The sequence below is a fragment of the Echinops telfairi genome, unplaced genomic scaffold (assembly GCF_000313985.2).
Source record: "Echinops telfairi isolate 266 unplaced genomic scaffold, ASM31398v2 ScPeMD7_7420;HRSCAF=8458, whole genome shotgun sequence".
Classification (NCBI taxonomy): domain Eukaryota; kingdom Metazoa; phylum Chordata; class Mammalia; order Afrosoricida; family Tenrecidae; genus Echinops; species Echinops telfairi.
The window spans coordinates 1,784,930-1,810,763 of record NW_022111320.1 but is presented as its reverse complement, the minus strand read 5'-3'; the positions used below and the strand labels follow the sequence as shown (position 1 = coordinate 1,810,763).

Below are 25,834 nucleotides of genomic sequence, written 5' to 3'. Positions count from 1 at the left end.
GCTTTACATTGAGCCTTGCATCAATGTAAAGGCACGGGACGGCTAACCGCAAGGTCGGGAGAAAGACCCCACTCGTTTCCACTCCGTAGATTTTCGTCCTCAGAAAACGGTATAGGGTCAGTGTGCGTCAGAGCCCACACAACAGCCCTGGACTTTTGCTTTCTTTTTGTTTATAAACCACAATTGGAATGTAACCTCCCACCATGTGAGCCCCTAGAGAGGTCAGAGGTCTTGATTGATTGACCATGCTGTCCACAGTGAAGACCCCTGGTAACCCAGTGGTTAAGCACTGGGCTGCTCACCAAAAGGTCAACCGCTCACACCCACCCGCAGCTCTGCGGAGGAGGACGGCGGGGCAGCCGGGCTTCTGTGAAGACGGGCCCGTCTTGGCATCTAAGGGACTAGTGCTGATCTGTCCCATGTGGCCGCTAAGAACTCCCCTGTTGGTGTCCGGGACTAACACCCACTTGAAAGCGAGGGGCTGGTTCAGTGACTAGAGCTGTGCTTGACCCATGCAGGTTTTCATTCGGTTATAGTTGAATGAATGGAAACAAAGTCCCCTACGTCACAGAAATATGGGGTAGCGGGGGTGCGGCGCCTGCTAGTAAACATGCAAGACTAGCCCGATATGTGCTTTTCAGTTTTGCAGTTGGCCACATTAAAATATGTGAAAAGAGGTGGACTTGACTTTAAAGTCATTGGATTAGAACCAGTTGAGCCCAAACATTTCACTAAGTGAGACGGAGGAAGATGCTGCTTCTGCGGCATCTCCGTGTGGGCTAGCTCCCTGCCAGGGCTCAAGTGTGGCTAGAGGCTGCTGCACTGGGAGCACATGGGGGTGGGGGGGTGGCGGCGGCGCGGGTTTTGCGGGCGGCCTAGGTCCGCGAAGTGGAACAGTGAAGTATGCCTGATGGTGGTGAGGAGGTTGGCGGACGATGGGAAAGGGAAATTGGGGCAAAGAGCATGGAAGGCGTTTAATGGCCTCTTACGGAGTTCTGCCTTTGATTTCGTCGGCAATGGGGGGACTTCAGAGGTGGGGCACCTCCAACACCTAGCTGTCGTGCGGAGGCGGCATCAGAAGGCATTGAAAGCCCGTTAGACATTTACTGCAATCCCAGCCCAACTCCCTGCGTGGAGTCCACTCTAACTCTCACCGCAACCCTGCAGGACAGTGGAACTACCCCCATGGGCTCCTGGGACTGCCATTCTGTACAGGGGCCATAAGGGTCTTCAGGGACAGTGGTATTGGGAGGGGAAAGGAGAGAGGATCTGAGAGGCATTTTGGAGAATGCCGACTTCAAAATCGCAGGCCTTGAAGGATGATGGTGCCGATTACTGTGATGGGAACATGGGGACAACGGAAGAAGTCTGGAGTGCAGTGTGTGCGTTGAGGGCACCTGTGAGACAGCCATGTGGAGGTGACTTTCAGACAGCTGCAAGTGCCTTGGAGCGGTGGAGCAGGAGGGCTGGAGTTGGGGATGGGGAGTCCTTTGCAGGAACATACTAATTGAGTCCCGGGAAGGGTGAGCTCATCCAGGGCGAGCTGTGCTGTAAAAAGTGGGCCAAGGGCACACATTACACAAGACCGGGGACAGAGACAGACATTCTCTCGCTGAAATGGGCCCTGTGTGGAGGCGGTTGTGAAAGACAATTATGACAACCAGTTCTGAGGTTTCAGCTTCCCCCTTTCCTGCAATCATGTTGGCCAAGGTGACCTTGTCTCTTCTCAAGTGCGATCTTCAGAAGCGGTGGGGTTTGGCCGAGGATTCGAGTGGCTCAGTCCAGGGAACTGCTGGTTCTGGGTAACATTTTCCCAGCCCACGCTGCACAGGAGTCTGACTTCCTGGCAGCTCTACAGTCTCAGAGCGGCAAACGAGCCAGCGAGCCAGTTCCTAGCTCCAGTTCTACACATTGTATTTGGTGGGGGGTTGGGGTCTGAAAACAGACCCAGAAGCCCTTCTTTTGTTATACCCAAATAAATTTTGGATACGCTCAAGCTTTAAGCAAACTGAGAAGGAGAGGGTATAAAAGTACTTGAAGAAAACATGACTAAATTCATCTGTTTCTCTCCATGCCCTGCCTGGGTTGAGGGAGTCCTCTCTAAGTAAGACACAAAATACAAGTGCCATAGGAGAAAATTGCTGAAAATAATAAAAATATTTCCAACATATTCATGACAAGGGACTGACTTCCTCAGTACAGAAAGAGCTCTTTGAAAACAGACAATTACTATCAACCTAGTAGAAAGTTTAGGCGAGGGCGCGGACAGGCAGCTCATAAATACACACACGCATACACACCAGGACATTTTGAAAAATGTAAGTTACAGAAACAGTAAACTGGTTTTTGTCTGTCAAATTGGTGAAGCTGTGGAACCGATGCTCCTGGGTCAGCATGAGATCGTTAGGAGTTGAAAACACGTGCAGGGCCCCGGGTGGGTGATGGACCTAAACCAAGTGGGTGGTGGAGACTAGCAAACTGGAACTGTGCTGTTGAAAGGGTGGTAGCTGCTAATAAACTCCCCTCCGTTATTCTCCTGTGGGGATTCCGATCCGATTGTTCAAGACTGAAATTTTTAAGTGGCCATAGATGTATAGGTCTTTGTGAAATGGCTCAGCGTCTTCATGGTGGCCACTCCTTTCGAACATGTTAAGCCACTGCCGATTGAGCAAACCCTCACAGGTGACTGGTTTGCAAGCTCTGTGTCCTCCTGACTTGAATAATGGGCTCTGAGAGGGCTGGGTAGCTTGACCGGGGCTGTGATGTATTAGAGAAGGCCACAGGAGATTGGGCCACTGTTCATCCACACCTGGGGGGTGGGGGTGCGCTTTAGTAGGCTAGGGTGGTGGCCACTGCAGGCCAGAGACCCATGAAACTCATGGTGGCTGGAGGAGGGTGGATGGGGGAGCTGAGCCTGGGAAGGTTGGGTCTAGGACAGGCAGGGTCTGACTGGCCTGTTGAGGATTCTGGACATCACAGGGTATGCCACGGGAAGGGGTGTTACAACTGAAAATAGCAAAGATGATCATGGGAAGGGGCAGGAACAAAGGCGATGACTGGAAACAGAACCAGCAGAATGCCAGTAAGGAGAACGTTCACACGGTGTGAAGCGCACAGCAACTCGGGTAGATAGCGTTAAATGGGAACTTGGACTACTGTGCAGATCTTCCCTGAAGACACAAGATTGTACTTAAACGTGATGGTATGGCTGGTGGGAGGGAGGGGGAAAGAGGCAATTCTGCCCATTGAGGTGGTGCACACCCAGGCTGCTCCTTAGAGCAAGGATGGCAGACTGTCGTGCTTACTTTGCTCATGTCAGGAGAGACCAGTCCCTGGGGAAGGACATCCTGCTCAGTAAGCGGAGGGGCAGCAGAGAAGAGGAAGGCCCTGTAAGAGCTGGGCTGACACAGTGGCTGCCACGATGGGCTCAAGCAGGGGGACCATTGAGAGAATGGTGCGGGATCCGGGGGTAGTGTTTCTCTCTGGGTGCGTAGGGTCGCTGGGTTGGAACAGACCTGAAGACACCCAACCAGAACAACAGGTGTGTGTATGTGACAGGGAGGGGATAGGTACCAGTGGTGGTGGTGGGCCGCCTGCAGCTGTGGTCCCCCCTCTCTAGGCACTCCCACCTAAGGAGGCTTTGATTTACAAACACCCCTTCGATGATGCATGCCATAGGCACATTCCATCCCTGGGAGCGGCTGCCTCACACCCTGGCAGTTTCCTCCCGTGACAGCTGCTGGCACACAGCCATGCTGTGCATTCTTCTCCCTGGTCCAGGCCACATCACCACACCAGGCGGCCCAATCACCTGGCTGCCTAGGCTGTGGGGAGGTGGGGGGAGACGTGGGAGAGGTGAGCTATGACCCCTGTAGGTGGCAGCAGCCTGACCCCTCGGATAACATCTCTTTGCTCTTACCCCATGAGCACAGAAACCCAGCCTGCAACCTGCTGGAATCCTTGCAGGGAGGAGATGGAAACACTGCCCCCTTCCAGCTTCTTCAAAGCTAGCTAACATATGCCCCCAGCCTTTGCAACTCAGCCCAAGAGTACTGACCCTGTGTCACCCCTGCGCCTGGCCCATCCCTCCTAGGTCGACTCTGGGTGGACCTGCGCCTCCAGGCGTGCGTCCCTAGGCCCTGTTGGGTGCTGTGGAAACCAGGGCAGTTCCCTGCAGCTGCTTGCTGCCAGACTGCCCGGGAAAGGTTTCTAGGCCATAATCGTTATAGACACCGACTCACATGTCTTCTCGAACAGAGCATCTGGGTGAGCTCGTCTGGTTTACTCCCCTGGGGGCCCTTGCTGAAACGTAGATTCTGCTTCAGGCCATCTGGGGTGGAAATGTAAGTTCTTAGCAGAGGGGTCAAGCTGGACCAGTTCAGTGCTGGCAGCCGTTTGTTTATCCTCTCTCTGTCTCTGCTTCACTCTCTGTCTTTCCCTTTCACACACACACACGGATCTAAGTCCCTTAAAGGTGTTGTTGTGGGGTGCCATGGGTCGGTTCTGACTCAGAGACCCTCAGTACCACAGGATGAAACACTGCAACACGGCCTGGGCCGGTCCCATCCTCAGCCTCTCTGTCACGTGGCAGCCCATTGTGGCCGCCTTGAGGGCTAGGCAGTACCTGCTGGGTTCCGGTGGCATTCCCAGGGCCTGGTACCCAGTGGGCTCCCCGTGGAGATAAGCTCAGTGAATTAATGAGTACCGTTCCTAACTCACTCGTGCTCAGCTAGCCCACCAGCGCTTTGAGGACCGAGCTCTGGACGTTATCGTCCCAGGACTCTCACTGCTGAGCACGATGCCAGACCCATGAGCAGAATGGAAACCACTGGGTTGGATTCCGGTTCGGTGGTGTACAGTCTGTTTCCCTCCCCTTCGTCAGCACCGTGCATCCTCTGCCTCTTCCGCCTCTCCCCGGAGCATTTGGGAGCAGAGGAGAAGGTGGGGGAAGTGGGGGGGGGCATTCCTCAGAGGGGGAAGGAACGGGGTTGCAGGGCAGGGCTGTAGAAGCAGCAAGCCTGAGGCAGCTGTGCTACCACCCAGCACGAAGACTGGGTGGCGGTGGGCAGGGGCTGACCATTTACCCCCAGAATATTCTGGGCTATTTTTTACCAAGGGATCTGTAAATGTTGTACGTCTCAAGTGTCCCCCTCCCAATCTGTTTCCTTCTATTGTTGGTGCGCTGACTTCAAGGACAAGAAGCAGGAGAGGTGCTAGGAGACAGTTGTGCACCCCCCCCACCCCTCCTTAACTAAAGGAACCAAGAGAACCCTGGCTATTCTGGCGGCGGCTGTAACGAGAGAAGTGGAGGAGTCCTGACGGGTGGACAGGCTCCTGAGAGAGAACCCTTGCAGCAGGGAGATCACAACACACAGCAACTCCCACCAATCTCCAGAGCTAGGATTTCCGGAAACTTCTCCCATCTCTCGTGGCCCCTCCCATCCCCCTGCTGTAGGAAGCATCCAGTGCCAGGGACCTCCAGCAGGGACATCAAGGGAGGGTGTGGCAATGGGCACTGCTGACCTTGCTGCCAGGGACACATGATCCTGGAAGTCCGAAAGGGAATTTTGAGCTACTTCTCTTAAAGCATGGCTAACATTCACTCATCCGACAAGTATGTCTTACTGACCCGGCCTATGCGAGTGGAGAAGCAAGAGGGAGACCCTGCAGCCTGACTTGGGGGCCACCGTCCAGCAGGGGGAGGGACAGTGACACTGAATCCCCAGAGTGCTGTGATGGATTGGGGGCAAGGTGCTGGGAGAGTGGAGGGGAGGGACTTGGCATCTTGTCGGTGGCAACTCCTCCTGGAGGCCCCACGTGCGTCAGAGCAGGACTGGGGTCTCTGTGGCTGGTTTTCTTAGAAGTCGACCACCAGCCCTTTCCTCGGAGGGGTCTCTGGGTAAACTCAAACCTTCACCTTTTGGTTACTAACTGAGCAAGTTAGCTACTTCTACCACCTAGGGATTCCGTGGTACATTGTAAAGTGGCAATTGTAATTGCATAAAGAACAAATACATGACCAGAATACGTATGGGTATAGATTCATGTAAGAGTCATATGACGACTACATTTTAAGCAGAATATGAAGGGGGCTTTTATAGTCAAGCCAGTGAACCCGCTTTCCAGGGGTCGCCTTGCTTAGGTCTCAGAACACCCCAACCCAGAGAAATGCACCATGATGAGAAACGAGCTTTGGTAACATTGTACAATAAGTAGAGGCCATTCCTGGATTCATGTGCTCTATATGTGCTCTGGCTGCTGCTTAAGCCTTTGTCTCTCTTCCCCTCCAGTCAACCCCTCCCTGAGATAGGCAGGTGTCGGGTTGCTAACTGTTAAGGTCAGTGGTTCAAACCCACAAGCTTCTCCTTGGCAGAAAGTTACGATTTACAAACCTCTGAAAACCTGTATGGAATTGCTGCAGAGCCCTGGTGGTGGAGTGGTTACTCATTGGCATGCTAACCCCAAGGTCAGCAGTTTGAAACCACCAGCTGCTCCTTGGGAGAAAGACGAGGCCTTCTACTTCAGGAAAGAGTTGGGCTTGCAAACCCATGGGGATAGTTCTGGCCTGTCCTATAGGGACAGCATGAGCTGGAATCGCCTGGGTGGCAGTGAGTTTGGGTTTTGAGTGAGTCAGAACTGGCTCAGTGGCAGTGGGTTTGGTGTTGACTTAGAAGGAGCCCTGGTGGCACTGTGGGTTCCATGTTAGGTTGCTAACCTCAAAGTCGGTAATTCAAACCCATCAGTGGCCCCCTGGGAGAAGTATAATGCTGTCCTAGAAAGATGTGGTTTTGGAAACCCTCTGGGGCAGTTCTACTCTGTCCTGTGGGATCACTATGAGTCAGAATGGATTCGATGGCAGTGGTTAGGTTGGGGTATGAAGCCTCAACTTGGAGTCAATGACCCACGGAGGACAAAGGTCAGGAGAGACAGGATACTGTGCAGGGACTTCTGAAGCCCCGGGCATGGCCGTCACCAGGGTCTGGCGGAAAGGACAGTCATACTTGCCTGAATGGCACCGAGGTTTTCAATGAGTTGCTCTGGAGTGGATGATCCCAGGAGCACAGAACTCACGCCCTCGTTTCTCAGGCACCAGGCTGGGGAGAGAGCAAGACATGACAGCGCACTTCCGAGGATTGCTTATCTATAGCTACCATTGTTGCAGCCAGAATTGAACTCTTGGGGGAGGGAAGGCAGTGCACTCTAGCACTAAAAACCCAAGCAGCGACAGTCCAGCTGCATAGAGATTTGATAGAATCTGCATTGAACCGTGGCTCGGGGCCTTGTGCACCAACCAGAGGCCCTGTGCAAACACCAGGGGCATCCTGCCAGCTACCACTCAGGGACACAGAACACTCTGGCAGATGTCTTTTTATTCTTAGTAGTTTTACTGGTGTAGACTTCACACATCATATAATGTAATCATTCCATCATAGTAAGTGGATTTGTGCAAGCATCACCACAATCAGTTTCAGGACATTGCTTCTCGTACTCATGGTTGTGACCCCCTCAGTTCCCCCATCCTCCCTTGCCATGCTCCTAAGTGATGATCAATCCAGGTACTGTCTCCGCGGACCTACCTATCTTAGGTTTTATAGACAGAGAATCATACCAAGCACAAACAGGAAGCAAGCAAGGAAATGAACACCAAGAACAATGACTGGACAAAACAGAAAAATCCTGATCAGAAAGAAAGACGATATTACAAGCAGAAGCAACTTTAAAATAGGTCAAAGGGAAATCAAATGATAAAGCATTCCATTTTAACTGCACTACGTCTTCCATAAGCCACTTTACTATGCTATCTGGTAGCAAGGCTATTCACAGACCTCGACTCTGGTCAGAGGGGATTCACCACAGGCTTATTCTATTTGGGGACGCTGCAAATAAATGTTGGGTTTCCATTGTCATCCATAGCCTTCTGCCAACTGGGTGTTCACAGTTTAAGCTCTGATACCATTCCCTCCTTTGGGTTTGGATGTTTTTGTTTATAATCCTTGGATCACACTGGTCGGTGTGCCTTTTCCATGTGGTCTTAGTTGACCCCTCCCTTGGCTGCTTACTTTAAGACAAGCCTTTAAAACTCCAGATGTTATTCCTTCTGACAGCCAGGCGTCATCTGTTTTCTGCACCACAGTTTGGCAGATATCTTAATTCCAGTCCACCTGGGCTCCCACTCTTCTGACTATAACTTATTTTTGTGCACATTTACCTCCTGCCTGTCACAGGAGCTCTAGCAGACCCTGGTGCCTGGTTTCTTTGTTTCCACCTACCTGCCAACCTCTGGACCTCTCTTTCTTCCTAAGACCAAATCCATCATGGGCCTGATTATCACAAGCACTCTTTCACCAACCCTCCACCCCTCGACTCCTGTCCTCACTCTACTTCTCTGGCCAAGTCCACCCACACCTGGGTGTTCTGCTCCCAAACGAGTGGCGTGCAGCTGAGCATGCTGGGGAGCATCATTAAAGCCCCATGGGCTGGCACCTTTGGGTGTCAGGTCCCACCCATCAGGGTCTTCAGCACAACCTGGCAAGCCTTTCTCTTGCCCCTTGTGCTAGTTACGTTTTATTGTGCCAACCTGGCCAATAAACACATGTGGGAGTAATTGAAGGGCAGTTTATTTGAAGGGCGGAGAGATAAATGGCTTGGTGAGCCTCGCCCTTCTGGTTCTCTGGTCTCTTGCTCTGTGACGGTTGGATCAGTGTGCATCTACCTTGGCTAGTTCTCTGCCTCAGCTGGCGAGGCTTACTTTCTGTGAGAAGCCACAGGTACTTACCCTGATGCAGCCCTGGGTGCTGGAGAAGTCACGTAGAGACCCCTGCCAGCACTGAGATGCTTACACCACCACTGGATTCAAAGACTTTCTACCCACTGGCTGTGATCCTCCTGCATTTGGCATTATTGTGTGTGTTTTGTGAGTTTGAGGACGACTTGTAGATCGGTGTCGGACATATGGGCTAAATTGGACGGCTTGGACTGGACTGGGTTGGGATGCTTTCTGAATGTACACTTACCCTTTATATAAAACTCTCAGGTATACATACATCAGTCTCTATGGATTTGTTTCCCTAGCTTACCCAGACTAACACACCCTTGGTCTCCTCATCTTGGGTCGACATTACAACCTCCATTCTTAAACACAATCCAACCCCTATCCCTAACTCTCACAAGATAACCTTGCCTCCAATTTGGTATAGAAAACCAAATCCCTGAAGTGGAATATTCCTTAATTTTCTACTCTCCCAACTACATCCGTATCTATTTCCATATCCTTGAGATGCAGAAGTTGAAGTTTTCCCCAAGGCCAAACTACTCCTGCCTTGTGTCCATCTCCTGTAGCCTCTTCTTGGGCTCCTTTCATCCATTTTACCTTGTTATCTCCTGGCTTTTTGATCCCTTTACCGCCCTCTTTCTCTCCATTAGGGAAACATGCTCAGATGTTTCCAATGTCAAAATAAGCTTCCTTTGACTCTTCACCCTGCCTAGAACCTGACCCAACCTTCTTCCTCTATTCAACGTTGAAAAGGGCACTTTAGATGCCCTACTCCTCTTCCTCACATCCCAGTATGAGGATCTTCTGACTATGTCCCTGCAGCCAATGCCACCAGGACTCTGCTAGTGATGGAATACAGTGACTTCTCAGTCCTTCGCTGCCTATAGAGAGGACCCCAGGTGGCAAGGTCAGCAGTTCAAAACCACCAGCCACTTCTCTGGACAAAGATGAAGCTTTCTACCCCCTGACAGACTTACCATCTCTTAGAAACCTGCAGAGGCAGTTCTACTCTGTCCTGTAGGGTTGATCTAATGGCAGCTAAGTAAGCTGCCTGCGGTAAGTGCTTACTCTTGTTGAGGTTGTGCCTGCTCTGTATCCCTACTAGGTGTCCCATTATTAAAAAATCAAACTCACTGCCTTTGAGTCAGTCCTGACTCAGGGTAGAACTGCACTTGTGGGTTTTCAAGACAGTAGCTACAGGAGTAGACAGCCTCAACTTTCTCCCATGGATGGCTGGTTTCAAACCGCTGACCTCCTGGTTAGCAGCCCAGCAAGCAATCCACTACCCCACCAGGGCTTCTAGGTGTCTGTGGGCACCATCAAACTTCTCCTCATTACTAGCCCTGTCCCTCTTTTATTCTCAGTTGGTGGCATCACTAGCAACTTGGCAGTTGTCCTTAAGGACTGTCCTTTTCTGATTCCGCATTCCTTCTCAATTGCCAAATCGAATTGTTTATCCTCCTAATTATCTCTTTAATCCACTGTATCAGAATCACCTGGGCCTTGTGAGAACATCCATTTCTGATTCAGAATGGGTGAGTAATGGGTGGGTCTGATAACTGGCATTTCTCACATGCTCCCAGGTAATGCCAATGTTGCTGAACCAGAGCTCAGGCTTAAAAAGAAATTTAAAAAAAACAACAACTTTATTGTAGTATAATTTACCCCAAATGTGTCTATTTTAAATGTACGACTCAATCATTTTAGTAAATGTATTAAATGTGGAATCATCACCATTTCTATCATCCCCAGTCACTCAGATTGAGGTGCAGTTAATCCCCCACTCCCACCACCAACCCCGTCCACCACGAAGCTGCTGGCTGCCTCTAGCCTGGCCTTTCCTGGACGTTTTATCTAAGTTTAAGCCTATGGCAAGTGATCTTTGATGTCTGCCTTCTTTCACTTAGCACAATGTTTTGTAAGGTTCATTTTAAATTTCTTTTTCGCGATCACAGTATTTCATCTCTTCTGAGGGCAGCATAGCATTCATTCCATCTTGCAGCTACCGGGGCCACTGCTGCTTCCCGTCGCCGCCGCCCTTTCCAGCCCTCGCCGTCTCTTGCTTACATCGCTCTCCTCAAACCCAGCTTTCACGGTCTCTTGAAATACAAACTTGATTGCATTACTTTCTTGCCTATAAATTCTTTCGCGTGTCCCTCACATAATGGTTATCGTATCAGATGAAGTCTTCTTTCTTAGCCTGGCCAGCCTTCCTTCCTTGCCCACTTCTCCAGCTTCATGCTTCTCATGCCCTTGGTGCTTCTGAAGCAACAACTCCTCGTAGGACGGCCACTCTGCCCCAAGCCTGGCTTTTCTCTTCGGAGCTCTTGGCTCAGGTGTGTTCCCTTGGAGTCACTATTCCTTTGCATTATTAGAGATCTGCTAGGGGCATCGCCTTCTCCTGAACTCCTTCCGTGAACCCCGAGCTAGATTGGGGATCCTTTATTCTTGACTCTCACATCCCCTGTGCCCTTCTCAAATTTTTTTTTGCTATAGTCTGCACTGAAAGCATCTGTGTATTTTTCTAACTTCCCCACCGGGCTGCGGCTCCGCATGGTATTTGCAGCTGGATCTTTAGCACCCAGCCCACTGCCTGGCACCTCTTGTTGTTGTTACCTGCCGTGGAGTTGGCCAGTGCCACGTGGCATCCCTGTGTTCAGTGAGATCGGACCTTGTGATCCGCGGGGGTTTCACTGGCTGGTTTTTAGAAGTGGATCTGTAGGACAGCTTTCCTTCCTAGATCATCTGAGTCTGGAAGCTCCCCTGAAACCTGTAGGGCATCGTCACAACAGGCAAGCCTCCATTGACAGATAGGTGGTGGCTGGACATGCGGGGGTTTATTCGGACACACAGCCACCCGACTGGACAGTAGAGCTGTCCCTGTGGGTTTCTGAGGCTAGAAGTCTTAGGGGAGGAGAAAGTCTCATCTTTCTCCCTTTGGAGTGACTTGTGGGTTTGAACTGCTGACCTTGCAGCTGATTGCTTGGCCCACTCTGCCAGCAGGTCTTCCGCCCCTCATCTACTAGGTGCTTATTCGATGCTGGTTGAACGTGGATACGAGTGATTGATGTATATCCCGGAGCATCACTTGTCTCGCATTTGCTCCAGGTGCTGCTGTCATTTGATGCTTTTTAACCTGCTACCCTTCCTGGACCTTTTAGGGCCCTCCCTGAAAGCATGCAGCTTTGTAAACACAACAGGGCTCTGCTGCTCCTTTTGGTGCATTATTTCCTGCTTTGCATTGGGAACACTTTTATTTTTATTCTAGTGAGACTTTTGAGGACCACGACAGGGCCCTGGGCAAATGGTCACCCAGCAATGACCGAAAGTCAGCAACTCTGATTCCCCTGGCAGGGCTGCGGCTGGCCGGAGAGCCCACTCTGGGAGCCGGCCAGCTCGGGGTAACACCTGCCGAGGATCCTGATCACGAGCACTGTGGCCCTGCAGCCAGGATGGTGAGGGTGCAGTGCCCGGCGGGCACACCCTGAGAGCCTCTTTGTGAGCAAGGGGGGGATGCTGGCCCTGTGCACCTGTGACTTGGGGAGCCAGCACACAGTTGGGTTCAGTAGTTTGTTTCCTGCCGGCTCCCTACCCTCCCCTGACTGCTCTCCCTGCAGATCAGAAGTCATGTTCCTGCAAATAATCCCTCTTTAGCGCTGATAGTTGTGTTTTTAAAAGAAAGTTTTTTATAAAGAAAGGAACACAAAGTGACCGGCAGAAAGGACAGCTGGGGGCACAGAGAGAGGAAGAGGAGGAAGGAAAGCCTGTTTTAATTTTAACTCAGACTCGAAGGAAGGTCTTTCAGGAACATCCAGCATCCAGAGAAAGTGTAAACCGTGTGACAATTTCCTCCCTAGAAAGAGACCGGTCTTTTCTCCCATTCAGAGTTAAATTGAGTACTCGTTTTCACGTTGCCACCTAAAAGCAGTGCTATGACTGCGCAGAAAATGTGCTTCTTCTGCATATGCCTGTGACGCGGATCACATGTCATAGCTTGGAGCAGACAGTGCACGTCTGTGTGACTTTGCAAAAACATCACCGACATCATCTTAGCTACACTTACTGAACACCCCCCCCCCTTTGCTATACACTTATCATTCTTTCACTTCACACCGCTGTGAGATAGGCAGTGTCGTGCTCAGTCTACAGAAGAGGAGCCTCATTACCGGGCTATAAGGAAATCGTGTTTGGTTCTGTCCCATGCTGATTAGAGCGGTAAGGATGCTCCCACACGGACGCTGTTCTTGGAGTGACAAGAGAAAACGCGGAGGGAGTCGGCATTGCCTCTCCTTTTCCTCTTCTTCTCTTCCCTCACTCGACTGTCCAACTTCAGAAAAGCTGTGCCTAACAAATGTTCTACTGTTTGCATAAACATGATCTTTGGGTTTTTGTCATTGCATCATGATATCTGACTTCGCTTAATCCCTGCGATGTCTTCCTCTTTAGCACTTTTCCCCCCTCGGTGACAAACCGATTTTTTTTTATTGTGATAAAAAGTCAGGTTGCCATTTTACATGTACAGGCCATCGGCATACTTGCATGCCCTTTGCCATATTCCCTTCCCGGGCCGTGGCCTCCCTGCATCCTGCGTCCCCTTTCTGCACATAGGCCTGGAGCTACATGAGTCTGAAGAGGGGTCCTGCTCGCTTGGGTGCACAGAATTGAGGTAGATTGGGCTGGGATGCCTTCTGGACATAAAATGGCTTCTTCATGGAACGTTCTTTCTCATGCCCACGTGAGGGCCACTGGTTTTCTTTCTCTAGACAGCCCAGCCCAACAGTGTGTTTGGCCACTAAACGAAAGATTGGAGGTTTGTGTCCCCCCAGAAGCACCTTGGAAGAAAGACCTGGTGGTCTACTTCTGAAAAACCAACCCCTAAAACCCGATGGAGCTCAGCTCTACTCTGACACGCGTGGGGTCCCCATAAGTCGAACGTGACTTGCTAGTACTGCCTCTCACACCCAGTTTCTTCATGTGCAAGGTGGAGGCAATAATAGTCCATAATCTAAAATAGGGCCAGCGAGGAAACTCCTCATAGTGCTGCTTGAGGACTAAATGGAACAAACAATACACGAGTGCTTAGCAAAGAGCCTGGCAAATAGTCCCCAGCAAGTGGACTGCGGGTCTAAATGCCTCGTGGTCCAGCTCAGTCGCCTCTGGGCCACCTGTGTGGCTATTTAGTGTGGGAGATGTGGCTAGCCTGAAGTGAGATGAGCTAAGGCAGCGGTTCTCAACCTGTGGAGTGCGACCCCTTTGGGGTCGCCCGATGCATAACAGTAGCAAAATGACAGTGATGAAGTAGCAATGAAAATAATTTCATGGTTGGGGGGTCACCACAACATGAGGAACTGTATGAAAGGGTCGCGGCACCAGGAAGGTTGAGAACCACTGAGCTATAGGTATAACATACTCCTTGGATTTTGAAGGTTTCTTATGGTACAGGTGCAAAGTGGCTCATTAACAATTTTTATATTCATTATGTGGTCAAAAATGCTGTGTTAATATTTTTGATGTGTCGGGTTAAAAAATTAGTTTTCCCTGCCGCCTCCTTTTAAATGTGGAAAATGAAATGTGATCTGTGTGTCTCCCAGGCTGCATGGTGTGGGCATATAAGGTCACCTTTTGGTGACACTGCAACATCAGAAGGACAATTTTCATGGTCCCTCGAGAAGTTTGGGGGTGACACTTCCCCTCACGGATCAGCTTTCTACCTGGCAGTGACCTTGACCTCTGTTACAGCCCTCTCGCTCTGCTTACCTTCCAAAGGGCAGAAACACAAGCCAGACCGAATGGACGGCGCCAGGCAGCCCAGGGGCACTCACCCTGGGCGCGGTGAGGGTGTGCGCTTCACTCGCATGGCCGTGTTTGGGAGAGATGGTGCCGTAAAGGAGAAAGGGATTGGGAGTAACCAAACGGTTTAGGGTATCAGAAATCTGGGAGGTCCTGAAAACATCAGGTTATATAGTGTTGGCTAGGGGGTTATGCTTCAGAGGTCCATCTGCCCCACAGTAGACACTTTATTACGATGGGGGCAGGGTCGATGAAGTGGTTATTTGCCCTCAGGCACTATGTGACTAGATCTTTGTGATCCAAAATGCTCATTGGCTGATATTTCTAAGTAGGTCGTCAGGCCTGTTTCCCTAGTTCCTCTTTCATCTGTGTGGTAAGTATATAATCTGTTGTCAATTTGAGAGGATTATGAGTGAAGGGGTGAGGTCTAGCCTGTCAATCATTGTATAGCCAATGAGGCCTTTGTATGGGCATGGCCTTCTAAGAATTCTGGGAACTCCTGTATTCCTCCTTGGAGGCGGGAGACACTCTCTCTCCCGGCTCACTCCCTGAGATGCTCCACTGACAAGACACATGGCACTATGCTGACAGACCCCATGCCCTGAGAACTGGAGGAACCACATGGAGACCCCTGCCAACACTGAGATGCTTCTACCGCCACTGGATCCACAAGACTTCCACCCACTAGCTTGTGATCTTCCTGCATTTGGCATCATTGCCTGTGTTTTATGAGTGTGAAGAGGACTTTATAGATTGGTATTGGACATATGGGCTAATATCGGACTTATGCACTTGATTTGGACTGGGCTGGGATGTTTTCTCAATATTCAACTGCTCTTGTATAGAAAGCTCTTTCTTATACACATATGAGTGTTTACGAATTTGTTTCTCTAGTCTACCCGGACTAACACAGTCTGTAAGCCCCACTGACTGACTCTTGGACAGCATCACCTCGCCTAACCTCGCCTCAACTCAACTCAACTCAACTCAACTCAACTCAACTCAACTGCCATCCAGTTGATTCCGACTCGTTTAGCAACAGTGTAAACCTCCACAGACAGAATGGTGGTTGCTGTATATGAGGTGCACTGACTGGATTCAAACCCAGGTCTCTCGGATGGAGGACGAGAATCCTAGCACTGAGCCACCACCGCCCCCATCCGCAACAGAAAGCTCTTGGTTTGTGTTGTCAGCAGAAGTGCTGCTCACCCCCCCTTCGCCGGGTGCTTACCCACAGCGAGCTGAGGTAGTGTGCATCCCAGACGCTCCGCAATCGGGGAAAGGTCTTTCAGCTTGTTTTGCTGCTTTCTCCCTTCTTCACTGACAATCCTTTCCTTCAACCACTGGTAGCACTAGGGGGAAGAGCAACACCGAATGTTAGCACCATGGGAGGGTTTGCTGTGGAACTGGGTAACACAGAAGAGTCTCACGGCCAATTCCTGAAGCTTCCTCTCATGCTCCTGTATGTTCCCCCATCGACCAGGCTACCTACGTTTTCATGCAAAAGAATGTTCTCCATGCCTTTCTCTGCCGACTGGCTCAAAGCAGATGGATTAGGACTCATATTCACCAGTTCAACTGATCAACATGCATGAAACATATTAAAACCCTGACACGTAGTCAGTTATATTACTGGCGGCTAAGTGGAGGAAATGCTTTTTATTGGCATTTTTATTGGGATAGCCCAAAGTGCAGTCACATTTCACCAAGGTCTACTCTGCTTCCTCTTTGGCAAGAAAGCAGGGCGCCAAGCTTTCTGCTCAAAGGAAGCCATTATCTTACCTTCTCTGTAGAACTATCTTCCTCCTTCCTGCCTGCAAATTCACACCTAATCTGTCCTCATAACAGACCTTCATTGTTCGCTTCCCCAGCTCCGCGGTATAATTTACAGGTACATTTTTTCAAAGTTTAAAGTGGGCAAAGATTTTCCCAAATGTGTAGCTCCTGTTGTATAGCCATGGAAATGGAAGAAGGTAAGGAAATTCCAGGCAGGTCACTCATTGCAAACCTGGAAGAGACTGACCCTGGCCTGCAGAAGAGAAAGTGAGCCTAATGTCCTCAGTACAAAGAAAAAAATCTCCCAGAACCTAGCGCTGCTTTGACAATGAAACCCAGGGAACTACAGGCTCCTGGGTACAAAGCTAGCCTGAAGCAGCAAGACCCCAAGGAAAAGATTTGGTCTGTTGTAGTGGAAATGAGAACCATGCCACTGGGCAGCCCTGCGGACTTCTCTGTTGAGTGGATTTGACATCATTGCTACCTTGGCCCTTGGCCTCCCCAAAGGAGGCAGAAAGCTTGGCAGTCACTGCTGTGTCCTGGACCCTCCCCCCTACGGTTTCAGTAGGCTGCTGGTTTTTGTTGTTGAAGGGGTTTCCCCATCACCAGGTAGCTACCTTAGATTGTACTATGAGCTTGGAAGGAGTTTGCTGATGTAGGCCAGAGAAAGGGTGAGCTGCCCTTGTCCGGCTTGTGGTCCAGCGCCTGACTTGGGAGTCTGCCGTGGGACGGTTGCCAAGAGCTCTCCCTAGCAGGCTCAGCTAGGGAAAACACAGGCTTCTTTCCTCCAGGAGGCAGGGGGGCCTGGAGCATCTCTCAGGATGACAACGATGCCCACGATGATGTGGACACCGATGATGTGGACACCGTGACCCAGGCCAGGCCGCCTGCCCTTTATGGTGGAGAGCCTGCTTTTGCTGCCCTCCCTGGGAGGACCGTCACCAATCCTCACTGCTGTTTCAGAACCCCTTTCAGGGGACCAACATCTCTGAATGTTATTCAAAAGAATAAAGTAGAAAACGAACAGCCAAATGCTTTCTGAGCAAGAGTTGTTGCTTTAATGACTAGGGGCGTCCCTAAGGCTTTCCTGTGTGTTGTTAGCTTCTGCAATGCTGGCCCCTGAGTCAAGGACACCCCACGCACAGCTGAACAATGAAACTGCCCGTTCTGGTTCCATCCCGTTGTGATGGCTGACGCTATGTGCCGGCATGGCCAGGCTGTAATTCTCCGTGGTTTGGCAAATGCCATGTAATCACTTTCCAGTTTTGGATCTGACGTGTGAAGTCATTCAGTTAGAAGGAGAGTTTCCCTCATAATAAACGACTGGAGTTTCAATAACAAATGGATACTATGGCTAAGTTTGTTCTCTTGACGCCATCATTTCTTCTGACACCTGGTTCTGACCTCGGCCAGAAGAGGCGGTCAGCCTGTTGCCTGATTGGTGCACTCAGGACTTACCGGAGCCTAGAATTATGTGAACTGTTTCCTTACAGTTATGTTAGCCATTTTTTTGGTATTAAATTTGTCTATCTATGTATATATACATACTGGTTTTGCTCCCCTAAACTCCATGCTATCGAGTCAATTCCAACTCACAGTGACCCTATAGGACAGAGCAAACTGCCCCTGTGCTGAGACCGTCACTCTTTACAGGAGTGGAAAACCTGGTCTTTCTCCTGTGGAGAGGCTGGCTGGTAGGCTGGTAATTTTGAACTACCGACCTTGCGATCAGCAGCCCAATGCATAACCACTATGCCCACATTGCTCCTCTTGCTCTGGAGAGCTCAAAGACACGCATCAATTGGCTGCTTTCAAGTTAGATCCCCAGGCTTTCCCTCTGAGTTTATCTTCATGTGAAAGCCCCGCTGAAGCCCGTTCAGCACCCTAGCACCCCCAAAGCCTCTACTAACAGGTGGGCGTGGTACACACGGAGTACATTAGCCAGGGTAGACCAGGGCCTGCTGCATGAACAGTGGGAACTGAAGCACTGAACACCAATGCCCCCTTTCAATAACTACCGCAGCCCTCAACCACAGCTCATTCAATTCCTTACCTGGCATTCTTATGAAACACGTCTACTTTGAAATTGTAAGTCATTTATAGGCAATGCATAGAAATATTTTGGTTTTTAGGCTTGGGTTACATACTTGATGTATATGTACACACACACACATACATAATGGATTGATTCCCTTGAGACAAACCTCCAGAAAGTAACAAATTGTCTTCCTGTGAACCCACCCTAGGACCACGAAACACATTTCTGCTTTAGTCAGTGGGAAAAATAGCAGCTTCAGGTTTAAAAGAAGTAGCTGTGCACAGATAACGTTATACTGCTTTCCTCTTATTTTCTTCTTCCTAAAGTTCATTTTGTTGTTAGGAATACGCACAGCAGAACTTAAGTCAATACAAAAGCTCCTATAGGCACAATGGCATGGCTGTCGATTGCCTTCTTTGCGGTGGGCAGCCTTTCCACCGTCCCTTTCTGCGTGGTTCCTCCCGTATTAACACGTGTTCCCCGTCTTCCAAGGATCCCAGATACTCTGTTGAGGAGTTGCTGTTATTGATTTCATCCCATACAGACTTCTTAAAAGATCAGAATGCTCAAGGCAGGCTTGTGTTTTTTTTTTTTTTCTAGTTAAACTAAACGATGGTTTGGTTTTGAGATGACGTCAGGGGATATTTAAGTATAAGATTTAAAGATTATCTCAGGGCAATAGCTTCAGGGATTCATCCAGCCTCCACAGCTCCAGAAAGTCTAGAGTCCATGAGTATTTGAAACTCTGCTCTACATTTTCTCCCTTTTGATGAGGCTTCTTCTATGAAATCTTGGATCAAAATATTCAGTAGTGGTCTGGGGTACCAGGTACCATCCAGGTCTTCTGGTCTCATGGCAAAGGAGGCAGTTATTTCTGGAGGCAATTAGTCACACACACACACACACACACACACACACACACACACACACACACATACACACAATCATATCATCCATGAATAGATATTATTTACTTTTTTACAATATGGTTAACTTTTCTTTCTTTTTCTTTCTCTGGCTAGGCTTTCTAGTATAATATTGAATGGATGTTGAGAGCAAGGCTCCCTTGTCTTATTTCCAACTTGAAGCAGAAAATGATCAGCATTTCTCCATTAAGTATTGGGTTGTCCGTTGTCTTTTCATATCTGCCTTGAGGCATATTGAAGGACTTCCCTTCCATTCTAATCTTCTTTAGGTTATCATTTGCTTTTTAAAATCAAATGTTTACCGGAGGAAATAAAGGTGCTTTGAAAATAGGTGGATTTGGTTTCTTTAAAAATGCGACATGTTGCCATAAGGAAATGAGGCTTCATTAAAATATTAAGTAAACATGGAAAGATGGCAGAGTTTTCATAAGAATATTGGTAGTAGGCATCTGTGTGCAATACAAAACTGTGGACAGTAATCCATGGATCCAGATGGAACTTCTTCTGAACCTGTAATGGAGTTTAACCGATTGCAATATGGTGATTTTGTTACGTGTTGGTCTTCCTCACTAAACTGAGTGGCTGGGGTGTGCGGAGTGGGGCGGGGAGTGAAGGCGTTTTACTCCTGGCAACATCTCTTGTCCTGGCTTAGTGCCTGACTGAGTTGGATCTCAGCCAACATGGTGGCAAAGGAGGAAGCTGAGAACCAAGATTCCATGGGGTCAAAAGAAATGGCTTCAGGTTCTTCAGACCGAGTGCAGACGGCCCCTCCTCAGTAAAGTGCAATTCTGTTGGCCGTCCTGTGTGACTGCAGTGTGATTCTTCTAACCCAGAACTTACTACATCATCACCCTGTTTAGGAAGACCCCCAAGGGTCTTTACTATGTTTTTATTTCCCCCCTAGATCTTTAGAAGCCAGAAAATCCAGCGCACCATAAATATAAGCCAAAGGAACAGTGAGTATAAGTGAAAGGCTCAGTAAATATAAGCCAAAGGAACAGTGAGTATAAGTGAAAGGCTCAGTAAATATAAGCCAAAGGAACAGTGAGCAAATTTTCCTCTAATGCTTAGTGAGTTACGACTTCTACTCATAAGTCATGAACGTCTTTAAATTTTTCTAAAGCCCATTTTCTGGTTCCTCCTGATTCTATGACCATTAGAGTATGTGTGTCTCCTTATTACAGGTCGTAATAATAGGAGGCAGTGGGCGGTGAGACTGGCCACCGATTGGCTGTTGGTTACATCTGGATTAGAACTCAAGCAGTGGCCATCCAGCCATCCAGAGAGTGCCTCTGCTTTATCTCTGAACCGTGTCTAGATCATTTAACTTCCCGGACTACTTCTATTTAAACAGTAAAGTCAAGGGCTCAAAGGAGCCACAGAGTTCCCATTATTGATGTCAAGATTTCTGGTAACTTGTCGGGGCTGAAAATATTCCCTTCTGAAAGTACACCATAATGTGCTATAGCCTCAGTTTCTACATGCGAATGCTTGAAGTGCTTGGACCCCGCCCTATAATTTTGATTCTTGGAGGTTGTTTTGTCTATTCCCTATTTTCCTCTGATGGAGGAGCATATTTCTCTAACTTTAAAATAAAACATTTTGCTAACAATGGGGGAGACCTGCCAATACATTTTATTCTGCCATTCATTGCTACTTAACGTTTCTTTAAAAAGAACAGAAAACACCACGGACGGCTCCACGACCCTGCGCGTCCCCCTTGCAGAACCACGTTCATGTTCTCGGTGTCCGTCCACTTTTAGCATCTATGCTGTGGAGGCAGGCCCTTCCTGTTTCTCTGCAAAAGCTACAGGATAGTCCTTCTGATAAGATTTTGTGACTTTGTGTTAAAGACTTGTCCCATTCAGTCAGTAAACAGTCACGGAGCCCTTACAAGCCAGGCTCTGTGATGAGTTAGACGAGTGAGTTTCAGCTTCTACTCTGGAGGGGTCTACAAAGTAACTTGGAAGCTGTTTTGTAAGTGAGATACCTCCTGGAAAGCGTTTACTAGAAGACATATTTTCACTCTCTCGTTCTGGACGAGATCTCACCCAAACTAGAGTGAGTGGGTGACCTGCCCCATAGTGGGTGACCTTCTCCTCATGCTTCCCTCTCTGGTCACTGTCATTGGTCAGACAGATGGGCATGTGACTGACCCAAGCTTGTCTCGCTATTGTTCTTCGGTGCCAGCGAGTCAGTTTCAACTGACTGCATGTACAACGGAACACAACACCTCCAGGTCCTGGGGCCTCCTCACAATTGTTCTTACGTGAGAGCCCATTGTGTCAATCCATCTCACCACGGTCTTAGTCTGCCCCTCCACTTTACCAAGCATGATGTCCTCCAGGGACTAGTCCCTCCTGATAACATAGCCAAAGTACTTGAGATGAAGTCTCACCATTCTTGTGTTTAAGGAGCATTCTGGCTGCACCTCTTCCAAGATAGATTTTTTTGGCTGAGGGCGGGGGTGGGGGCAATCCATAGTACTTTCGATATTTTTGGCCAGCACCATAATTAAAATGCATGGATTCATCTGTGGCCTTCTTTCTTTAAAGTCCAACTTTCACGTGCATGTGTTGCAATGGAGAACAGCATGGCTTGGGTCAGGGCGCGCTGCAATCCTCAAAGTAACATTCTTGTTTCTCAATACTCTAGAAAGATTTTGTGCAGTAGATTTGCCCAGTGCAACCCATCTTGACTGGTGCTGCCATGAGCATTGATTGTGGATCAAAACAAGATGAAATGCTTGACCACTTCGGTCTTCTCTCCACTTATCGGCGTGTTACCTGGTGGTCCAGTGGTGAGGATTTTGATCTTCTTTACATGGAGTTGTCATCCATGCTGAAGGCTGCAATCTTTTATCTTCACCAGCAAGTGCTCCAAGTCCTCACTTTCACCTGACAGGGTCTGTCATATGCACATCACAGGTTGTTAATAAGCCTTGCTCCAATCCTGATGCCACATGCTTCTTCATATAAGGCAGCTTTGATTGAACAAGCATGCAGCGCAGCTGATAAAGAAAAGACTTCATTTCTCCCAAGCTACCTGCTTTTAAAGATGCACATCTGGGGCTACCAGCATTCCTGTGCCTAGCCTTCTGGTGAGGCTTGTTTGCAATAGAAGAAAATGACCTCCACATGCACAAAGAAACAAAGAGGTGGAGAGTCCTGACAATGTTCAAGTCCATGAATGGAGGTGCTCTGAGGCAAATTCCACCCCCAACTCCACAGGCTTGTCATTGTGAGCCAATATAGCTCGCCTTCATTAAGTGCATATGAATTCAGTTTCTGTTGCGTACAAGCAGAAATTTCTAAGACTTTGTAAGAAACATTTATTGGATAACAGAGGAATGTGGAAATAAGTTTCATAAAGTTAGGAGAAGCTTCATAGGTTGTAGACTATCAGGCTTGGTCTTTAAGGATGAGGAGGATTTCTACATGAGAAACAAGGAATTTGGGGAGGCAAGAAGATAGTACATTACACTTAATCTGATATGGGTGAAACAAAAATGAAAAAGTAGGGTCAGCTTGGATGCCCAGGGGAATTCCTTGAATGCTTTGCTGGTGAGTTTGAACTTGACCCTATAAAGCGATGACTACAAAGTGTTTAAATAATTTTAGGCTGGTGGCTGCATGGTCAAATTAATTTGGGGGGAAGATAATTGGGCACAGCGTTGAGGTTGTAGGGAAAAGGGAAGACATCAGTGCCCAAATAGGAGGCTGTTGCAATAAACCAGGTAAGAAGCAGTGCCGGCCTGAGCAAGGGCTGTTCAGAGGGACTGTGCAGAGTCCGATGGGAACCGTTAGTTGGTTCTTCCCTGGACAGCAGCGAGGGAGGGGAGGGGGCAGTCAAAGACAGTGCCTTGGTTTCTGACTGCACATGAACCCAGGGGGAAGTGCAAGTTCTGGGGCATGAAGATCGAGGCCACTAGACATGGCTGATGCCCATTGGGACATTCAATTGGAATGTCGAACAGACACAAAGAAGTAGCGGTGCGGAGTTCAGCAGGGATGTGAGGGCTGCTGACATCCCATAGAAGTCACTGTTAGAGAAGCAGGGCAACATGAGCCCTTCCAGCAAGCTCCCTGCCTAGGAAACCAAACAAGTCCGTTGCAAGGGAGTTGGACCTGACTCTTGGCAACTTGGTGTGTAGCAGCGTGAGCTGCTCCCCAGGGCTTTCTTGGCAAGCAACTTCCGAGGACAGCTTGCCAGACCTTCCTTGGCAGTTCTGGCGGGGCTTGAACTGCCCTCTTCGGATTGATTGTCATTGCTGCGGGGTGTGCTGAGTTCATCAGGACTCATAGTGACCCTGAGAGAGAACGGCCCCATAGGGTTTCTGAGACAGTTATCGATCACCAAGTCTTATCTTCCCCAGAGCTGCTGGGTGGGTTAGAACTTCCAGCCTTTCAGCTAATGGCTAATTTCTTACCTACTGTACCACCAGGCCTCCTCCCTCGGCGAGTAGTCAAGGGCAAACTATTTGGATAGCTTACATTCTAATCAAGTCCCAGCTGGAATGTATCTTGGTACGAGGTTAATTGATCTTTCAATTACGGTTCAATACTCACAACAGAGACACGATTTTTGTTCTATTGGCATAACTCACAACAGCCGGTGTGAAACCACATTGTATTTTGCAGGATTTGCCAATTAACTATTTCTTTTTGCTTAGTTATTTATTTTGATTTAATTAAAAATATATTATTGGCACCCACCTTCATTTCTCTGGTTGCCCTGACATTTGCTTCCCCAGTTCTGCTTTGGTTGCTCCACTCACGTGGCTCTTCTAAGTGCACCTGGTGGACAGCTCAGGAAACCCTGAGTGGCTGCAAAGCTGTAAACAAGTGCGCTTATCACCGCCGCCTGTCACCTGAAGAGAGTGCTTCTTGTGTATTGATAAGGATGTTTCAAAAGACACCAAGTTAATTGTATTAAAACTGAGAACATCAATGTTTCTTGAGCTGCTTTTGGGCTCAGCCAGCTTCAAACTTACTGCATCTCCTTTCTTTTTTATTTATCCACTAGGGCATTCCTGAAAGGTTCTCTAGCAGTCCCAGCTAACACACCAAATCCAGTGTGGCTTCCTCTTGCTCCTTCAGGAACCTCCGTTGAAGGGAAACACAGATAACTGCTGGGGAGGGCATTATGCGGAGGGCCAGAGACCTGGTTCTAGTAGCAACTCGATTTACTCTGAGTTTATGGTCTCAGATTGTCAGCCAACGTCTTTGTGTCTTTGTTTCTAGATCTGGAAGGTTCTGATTGGTGCTCACAGCCACATTGATTACAGGTTTGGCAGCTTTAGGCCTATGAAGCCTGGTGGCAGGCTGGTTAAGCACTCAGCTATGAATGGCAAAGTCAAGGTTCAAACCTACCAGCAGCTCAGCTGGAGAAAGACGTGGCAGTCTGCTTCTACAGAGACTTGCAACCGTGGAAACCCTACAGTAGGTCTCCTCTGCCTGTGAGTTGGAATCCACTCTGGCCCTAGGTGTGGCTTGGCTTCAGCGGTTATGCTAAGTTAGTGCAGATGGGGCTTGAAGCTTTCACAGTCCTGTACACCTGCTGGTGGGGACTGGACTGCGTTTGCTGTTTTGACAGGGAAGTCAAGTTTTATTCATCTTTATATCTTCCGTGCACAGTATAGTATCTGGCATGTAGGCATTCAATGAACATATGAGAAGACTAGAGGCCTGTATGCTCTTATGCATACAGAGTCATTTGCATATCAAATATACACTCTGTCAAAGTTCTAAGAACAGTCCTATTGTTGTTCATAAGAAGAGATGCTTTGAGTAATTTTTCAAAAAATCAATGATCAAAATGCCCAGAAAGGAGGTACTTTTATTTCAATGATATGATCTTGGATATCTTTATATTTCAGAACTGAATTTAAACTATGAGACTCGGTGGCCAGAGCTGACCTTTTCCCCCAGAGCTGCTGTGGTGACCACCAGCCTCCTGCTAACCCCACGTTCCACAAGGAGAAAGTAGCCAGCCTCTCACCACGCACAGTGACATCGGGTCCCCCCACAGGCCTCTCGCAGACACAGTGCGGACTTGGATCCAGATCAACACAGGAAAGTGAACACAGCAGTAAAGCGAGCCACACCGTTTCTTTCATGGTTTCCCAATTCATATAAAAATTATGCTCACAACAAAATGTAAGTGTGCAGTAACATGCTGAAAAAGTCCGCACTGCTGTGAGGATTACCAGAAGGTGACAGGCACGAGGGAGCCCTGGAGGGCTGCTGGGAAAACGGCGACAGTAGACCTGCTCCCCACAGAGTTAACTCAAAGCTTCCCTGTGTGTGTGTGTGATAGACAATACCCCAGACACACAAAGTGTACCTTTATGAACTAAATCTGTAAGGCTTAAATTTGATCAAGAGAAGTCAAATGAGATGTTCTTATGTAAGAGCCACCAGCTGCAGTCAAGCCGATTCCGACTCCTGATGACCTCAGGTGCTCCACACGGTGTTCACGAGTTGATTTTGTGGCCGTAGATCAACAAGTCTTTTACTTCCTTCCTTCCTT

General features: G+C 48.9%; 1 protein-coding gene across 1 annotated transcript in view; it reads right to left on the bottom strand.

Moving 5' to 3' along the window:
• KCNAB1 (potassium voltage-gated channel subfamily A regulatory beta subunit 1) overlaps positions 1 to 25,834 on the bottom strand; it is a 289,270-nt gene that overhangs the window by 1,860 nt on the left and 261,576 nt on the right. Inside the window, exons 12-13 of the mRNA XM_004704128.2 lie at positions 15,795 to 15,915; positions 7,006 to 7,094 (exon numbers count right to left, since the gene is read on the bottom strand). Coding sequence (XP_004704185.1) covers positions 7,006 to 7,094; positions 15,795 to 15,915 — 210 coding nt within the window. The remainder of the gene's footprint in view (positions 1 to 7,005; positions 7,095 to 15,794; positions 15,916 to 25,834) is intronic.